Raw genomic sequence first — 7,713 nt, 5'->3', positions numbered from 1 at the left:
GAACAAATTTATTTTATTTGACCAAATATTGAATTAGGTTAAAAGAATTGATTAATCTTATAATAAACACAAATTATTAAAAATTGATTAATAAAACAAAAAAAAATTATTTAGAAAAAGACACTAAAGGATAAGAATATTAATTAATTAATTATGTAATTTGGAGTTTTGCATATTGTTAAATTAAATGTCAATTTATGGTTGGCATGGAAGCATGGTAGCTTCCATGGTCAGAGAGCCACAGACGCCAACCTGTGGCTGTGGTCACTTTTTCAATACGCCACGTGGAAAATGGGGTTTAGAAAAAGTTTATTATTTTAATTTAAATTTATTAATTTTTTATATTCATTCTATTTCGTACGTAATATAATTTATTTGATAATAAAAAAATAAAGAGAGATATATATTTTATTTGACAAAAATAGTAATTTAAAAATGCTAGGTATGTATAAAAAAATTAAATTATTATATATATTATTTAATATATATTATACGAATAATTAATTTAGTTATTATTTTTTATGTGCATAGTTGATAATAATGTCTGATTATTTTATTTATGCTTAACAATATTATCAAAAGAGAGAATATATTTTATCATAGGTTTAATTACTTTGTTGGTTTTTATAGTGTCGCGAAATTTTTAATTAGGTTTTTATATTTTTTTTTCTTTTAATTAGTTTCTGCACTAATTTTTTTTAATTAAGTCCCTCTTAGTAATAATTAACTTAATTTTATAAGGACTTAACTAAAAAAAATTGATATAAGGACCCAAATAAAAGAAAAGAAAAGTGTAGAAACTCAATTAAAAAATTTTTTAATACAAAGACTCAATTTAAAAAAAAAGAAAAATACAATACCTAATTAAAAATTGTGTGAAATTATAGAAACTAAGAGAATAATTAATTTTTATTATATATATTATGTGCATAGTTGATAATAATGTCTGGTTATTTTATATATGATTTCATTGGTCAATTTGTGACATGGAGTCTTGAAATAAAGTCCATTACAATCTTATCTGATTAGATAAGCAAACATGAAAGTGGTAATTATAAATTGCAACTATGTTGACCTTTTTAATATTTGATAAGCTTAAGATTAAGATTATGTATGCAAACATATCAATTTTTAACCTAACTTTATTTGAATGGTATTTCCATGGCGCCCTTTTTCAATTATTGCCATGCATAGATTAGTATGAAGTAGCTATCACCTGAATTTGAAATGCAAGTTGCAACTAACCACCATATAGACCAAGGTAACTGTCTCCAACATCTTAGTACACTAAAATGACACAAGGTTTTTTAAATTTTGGAAACTAAAATAATTTTGAATTGATTTTTTTTAACAACCATAATTAATTAGAAGCTTAATTATTTTACGGTTTTTATAGTTGTATCAAATTTTTAATTAGATATTTATAGTTAAAAATTACTAAATAAAATTTTGTAATTAGATCTTATTAGTTGTTATTTTTTAAAAAAAGTAATAATTTTAAAATATTTATTTTTAGAATATTCAATAATTTAGTCTACATTACACAAAAATAAATATTCTAAATAAATTGTATTTTTTAATAGACTAGTTAAAAAATACAACATTAATTTTTTATCTAATATGAAAATTTAATTAATAATTTTAAATTATAAAGACTTGATTAAAATCTTGATATAAAAGGTTACAGAATAACGAAGTCTAATAAGTAGCTCTAAATTAAAGGAACACAAGCAAAATATATAAGAAGTGGAGTTAGATATTAAAGAAAAATAGGTTACCTAAAAGAATATATACATAATATTTAGGGCAATTTACCAAATTAAAATGATTGGATGAAAGCTTTACCAAATTACAACATTTGGAATTTGGTTACCATTTTACGTTGAATCAATTTATATAGAAACCGTGGGAGCCAACCACGGATTCCAAATGCACATAAACCGTGGGAGGTAGGGAGGTTTTATGATCAAATCTTGTTGGCTGTAAACCGTGGTAGGCAGCCACGGTTTACGTGAAGAGAATGTGAAGCATAAACCGTGGTAGGCAGCCACGGTTTATGAGTAAATAATTTCGAACATAAACCCCTAGAGGCAGCCACGGTTTATGAGTGAGTAGTATAAATAGCAAAGCCGTGGCTGGTGAGGGCGGATCATTTGTGAGTTTTGTGAGTGAGGGAAAGGTTGGTGGGTGAGAGAGGAAAAAAAAATTTTTTTGTTAAGTTGTTGGTTTGAGAAGTTGAACCGGTTTAGTGGAGAACCAATGGAAGAAGAAGACCGGATGTACCGGTTAAACCGCGTTGCGCATGTGGCTGGATTTATCGACCAAGAGGTTGGTTAAACCGGCTTTTTGTTATTATTTTTTGTTTAATGTTCTTATCATTAATGGTAAATGTTAAATTAATATTTTAACAGTTATAATAGAATTTTTTGCTGTTATCATGATAGTGAGTATTTTATATTTATTGAATTTGTAATTTATATTGTTGGCAGAAATAATTTTTTAGGTTTACGTGTTAGTAATATTGTTAGTGTTATTTTCTCTATTGTTGTTATGCTTAGGGTTTTTTATTGATATTACTGTAAAATGTTGCTGTTGTTGTCTGTTGAGAGTTCGCTATCTTTCTTTTTACAGCCTGCTAGGGTTATTAGTGGTGTGAGAAGACAACAGAATATGCCTTTACACGAGCGTATCATACCGTATCTAGAGACGGCGGGCTTATATCACTTGGCTAGGCTGAACAGTCAGTGGTTCTGGGTTGATGAGCCTCTACTTAGCGCATTCATTGAGAGGTGGCGTCCTGAGACCCACACATTTCACATGCCCTTTGGGGAGTGTACGGTCACCTTGGAGGACGTGGCCTATCAGCTGGGTTTACCGATTGATGGTGAGCCTGTGAGTGGGTGCCTTAGTGAGTTTGAGAATTTCATGGAAAATGGAAGACCGGCATGGGTGTGGTTCCGTGAGCTGTTTGGGGAGTTACCTCCGCAGAATAAAGTGAAGCAGATGACAGTGTGCTACACATGGTTCCATGAGCGGTTTCGGGTTTTGCCGGCAGATGCTACTGAGGACATCGTGCGTATATACGCGAGGGCCTATATTATGATGCTGTTGTCATCTCAGCTGTTTGCGGACAAGAACGCCAACCGTGTCCACCTTCGCTGGTTGCCTTATGTGGCATCGTTGGATGACTTGGGTAGATATAGCTGGGGCTCGGCCGCGCTGGCGTGGTTGTACAGATGTCTTTGTCGTGGAACAAACAAAAATGTTGTCAACTTGGCTGGGCCACTTCAGCTTCTACAGTCTTGGATCTTCTGGAGATTTCCTTGTCTGAGGCCAAGTGATTTCAACAGATTCGGGTTTCCACTTGCATCCAGGTAAAGAAATATGATGCTAGAGTTTGAAATTGTTCATTTACATGTCCCATTAGATGTTATGACATTCTTTTAATTGAACTTGTAGGTGGGCTCAGTATCTACCGAGGAACGATGCAGTAGATCAGAGAGTGGTGGCTGCACGCCTTTCTTTGGATAGATTGCGTGTGCATGATGTGAGTAATTTACTTGTAGTTCATTCAGTTATGTTTTGCCTGTTATAGAATTTGTTTAACGTAAAGTTTCATTACGTGATGTAGATCGTGTGGGAGCCCTATTCCACTCCGGATGTCGCAGCTATTGTTCATCCAGAGATACTACTAGACCAGCACCGCAGGCTATGGACGGCAGTTACCAGTCTCATTTATTTTGCTGCGATTGAGTGGCACCAGGTGGATAGGGTTATGCCTCATTTCGGCGGGGTTCAGCATCTCCCTCGTTTGGCTCTTAACATAGACTGGCTTCATGCGAAGGACGGCAGGGGTGGAGATAGGTGGTTCCCCTCATATTATCGGGAGTGGCATGAGCATTGGCAGGATCGGCATGCCTCAGTTTTACCCGTTGACCGAGTTGCTGATCCTGGGCCATCAGCTGAGTACCTGGACTGGTGGTGTCGTGTGGCGCACCGATTTCTATCCCCAGAGGTTGCATTTCAAGATCCCAGGCCTATTGTGTTGACTGAGGAGGCTCGTCATAGAGGGTCATCGCAGGCACCTCCTATGGTGCAGGTTGTCGACAGACCGGACAACCGCCGCGTGGACAGGCGTAGGCGTATCGGCACACGTACTACGGATCGAGAGTGGCGATGGCTGGCCGACCAGTTAGATGAGGATCAGGCTGTTGGTGGTCATGGAGGTGATATTGATCATCGTGTTCCGAGACGTAGGGCCAGACGACATGGTCAGCGGGATGGTGGTGGACGGGCCCGTGGTAGAGGACCATCTGGAGAGTATCACAGTGGTCAGGATGCTGTTGGTGAGGACATTGGTGGTGTGGGCACAGGGATGGATCAGGGTACGTACGAGGTGGGGGGTTCTTCTCAGATGTTTGAGGTGGGGGGTTCTTCTCAGATGTTCGCCGACTTTACTACGGCGGCCGTCGGTATGGACATTGATGATCCTGTGAGTCAGTCAGAGTTCTTCAGAGATATAGCAGACATCTTGGGAGACGATGACGGCACTCATTATAGGCCACAGATGGATGAGGGACATTCACAGTTTGCCGAGCACCAGCCACATGTTCAGGATGTACAGCCAGGTTTGCCGGTTGACCTGAACGAGCCTGCGCCTTCACCATTGGACCCATGGTTCGCGTTGGGAGGTACCCCAGCTTCGGCTTTCAGCGTAGTTCCTCCACAGGCACAGGTGCCACTGGTGGATGAGAGACCACGGAGGGCTCGTCGTGCTCCTTTATGTGGCACTGGAGGTCACCTTATTGGTCAGTTGCAGGATGACGACAGTGACACGATCGAGGACTCTGATTAGTTAGCTATGTATTTCCCATTTGTCTATGTCCTTTCTTTCATTATGTACTTGGATTAATGTTTAAACATTTGTTATGCTTTCTTACAGACGGTGAAAGTACACTGTTGACTCATCAATCTGGTCCCCAACTATAACAGGAGACGTCTGCAACACAGTAACTGTCCCGGGCATCGTCAACTCCACGCCTAGCATCCAACGTGGCAATTCGGCATAAGACTCTTCCCAGTCTCCATATATTTGTGCAACTGCCTTCTGTTTTGCTTTCCAAACCTTCCGGTAACTGGGCTTGAAGCCGTAATCAGCTTCAGTCGCTTGTTGCAAGACGTTGATCGGTACTGCAGCATCCGCACTAACCAACGGAAAAATTCTCGCACAGATAACGTGGTAATCAAGCTGACGGTGATCACTGGAAACAGATGTTGCTAAGCAAGTGTGCGGACCGTTGTACCTCCTAACCTCCCAAGTTCCCTTCCGTGCACGGAGCGAAATCTGAATCATCCAACTACAACTTTTGCCGAAATCCTTGCACCTTCCATGATACTTCAAATGGTCCGATTCCATCACTCGGTACTCAACACCTCGACGGATGCTGTAGTCCTTCACACTAAGAACAGCTTCTTCTTTACTCTGGAAGGATTGCCCAATCTGAAATTCGGTTGACGAACCACCTACTGTAGCAACTCCGGCCGTATGTTCACCCAGAGCCTCCAAGTTTAACGTCGAGAAGTGTGGAGGGTAATGCTGTGTGCCGGAACTTGAAGGACCTTCTTGTGCTTGTGGATTGGCACCGGTGTCATCGTCGCTGTCCCCAAATATATTTACAGGCTCCTCGTCAGAGTCATCGTCCCGCATTGCATTCTCTACTCGATCAAGTACCCCGAATTCTTGATGTTCATCATCTGTGGCACGACCTGATTCCCCCAGAAATGCCTGTTGCAGGACCCCTTCATTAGGGGAACGTGCAGTTGGAACTGCAACCGCTGGTACCAGATCAGCCGCAAAAGAAGGAGAGGCAACCTGCGGAACAGAAAACCGGTTTGCTGGCGCCGAGCAAGACGCACCGCCAGCGGCAGTCGAGCTATGAACAGGAGCCGATGCCCCAGAACTATCCAGAGTTACCTCCAACTTCGCATACAACTCGTGTATTCTGACCTCAGGAAAACTCCTCACGCAATGAAATAGAACCCTAATATCTTCGTCAGCCCCTAACACGAATGTATCATACATCACACCGCTGGAAACTACAGCAATCGGAATCTTGTAGAAGATCTTCTTCACAACCTTGCTCCCAAAAACTCCAAGCTTCTGCAAGATGGTGCTCTTCAAATTTGACAAACTGTTTGACGAACTAACAAATACACTCAACGGTTCTCTATCAGTGAACTTCACACCATATTTTTTGCTTTTTTTAATTTTTCCAGAGCAATGCACTAACACAAGAACACTCTCTCCCTCACTTGACATTGTGATAATGATCTCCTCAGCAACTACATTCTCACTCGAATATATATAGATTTTCATTATACATAAACCGTGCTAGGTTACAGGATTTTATGATCATTGAATGCCCTTCATAAACCGTGGTTGCCAGCCACGGTTTATGCTTTCTCTTCTTCATAAACCGTGGCTACCACCAGCGGTTTCTGCTTTTCATTAATAAAGTGTAAACCGTGGCTGCCTACCACGGTTTACATTGTGCATTTCCAACTCATAAAACCCTGCTGCCTCCCACGGTTTATGTGCATTTGGAATCCGTGGTTGGCTCCCACGGTTTCTATATAAATTGATTCAACGCAAAATAGTAACCAAATTCCAAATGTTGTAATTTGGTAAAGCTTTCGTCCAATCATTTTATTTTGGAAAATTGCGCTAATATTTAAGATGATATTTTTGTCGGTTCATTCTTTGTTATATTATTATTGGTACCATAAACTAATAATCAATGCATCAGCGTGGCTGCCAAGTAGTGATAACCTAACATGACGTTTAAGAATTTTTATACGTAATTAACATACATTCTCTCACAATTTTATATTATTCCATCTCATTCAAATGAACTCTTCTATTTTTTCTTTTTTGGTATATATATATAGAGTTAAATATTAATTTTTTTTTTGAAATAAAAAATTCAACACAACAAGATGGAGTATCAACGTCTCAACAAAAAAGTACTAAACAGATAAAATAAACTAATTCTTAATTATATTCGACAAAAATCATTAACAACCCAAAAAATCAAATACCACTCTATTCTTTATAATACTTAATTGACCTACTGACTATTCCTGTAATACCTTATTCTTAAATATTAATTAATTCAAAAAAGGAAAAAAAAAGTGGGATCCAGAAGTTCGTTATAATATGTGTGGCCACACCATAATTGTATTCATTATTATTATTTATACATATGTGGATGATATATAATTAATAAACACGTCTTGCTGCTATTGCTACGTGTTTTTATTATCCCTTTCTCATTTATTAATATGCAAACACACGAATTTCCCTTTTGCTTTCTTTTCCCTTTTACAAGCATATATATGGCCGTGCATTATTTTTTTTCTCTTTAATTATTTCTTTATAAATAAATAAAGTTTGCATAAATTCAAACCACCACGCACTATGAGTGAGTCACATGGTAGCAGTAGTAAATTTTCTCTTTTTCTAAAAAAAAAAAGTTTCAACTAGAATCATAATTTTTCAAATTTTTAATAATACAGATTGAATAGCAAAGATTAGACTGTACTCGCATCAACACAAACGGAAATGTTGGAGAAAAAAATTCCATTTTTTTTATTTAATATTTATTAATTTTAATAATAATTAATAAATATTAAATAAAAACTTTTGCAACACAA

At 37.7% G+C, this 7,713-nt stretch overlaps 2 protein-coding genes across 2 annotated transcripts; one reads left to right on the top strand and one right to left on the bottom strand.

The window, feature by feature from the left end:
- The first annotated feature begins 2,259 nt into the window (after positions 1-2,259).
- LOC107475901 (serine/threonine-protein phosphatase 7 long form homolog) lies at positions 2,260-4,855 on the top strand. Its single transcript, XM_016095571.1, has 4 exons — positions 2,260-2,328; positions 2,632-3,374; positions 3,460-3,547; positions 3,632-4,855. Exons 1-4 carry the CDS (start codon positions 2,260-2,262, stop codon positions 4,853-4,855), a joined length of 2,124 nt encoding a protein of 707 aa, XP_015951057.1.
- Positions 4,856-4,936: 81 nt separating this feature from the next.
- On the bottom strand, positions 4,937-6,319 carry LOC107475902 (uncharacterized). Its single transcript, XM_016095572.1, has one exon. It carries the CDS (start codon positions 6,317-6,319, stop codon positions 4,937-4,939), a length of 1,383 nt encoding a protein of 460 aa, XP_015951058.1.
- Between the last annotated feature and the right edge of the window lie 1,394 nt (positions 6,320-7,713).

This window comes from Arachis duranensis, chromosome 2, assembly GCF_000817695.3.
Source record: "Arachis duranensis cultivar V14167 chromosome 2, aradu.V14167.gnm2.J7QH, whole genome shotgun sequence".
NCBI lineage: Eukaryota > Viridiplantae > Streptophyta > Magnoliopsida > Fabales > Fabaceae > Arachis > Arachis duranensis.
The sequence above is the reverse complement of the archived record's forward strand: the minus strand, read 5'-3'. Positions and strand labels throughout refer to the sequence as shown.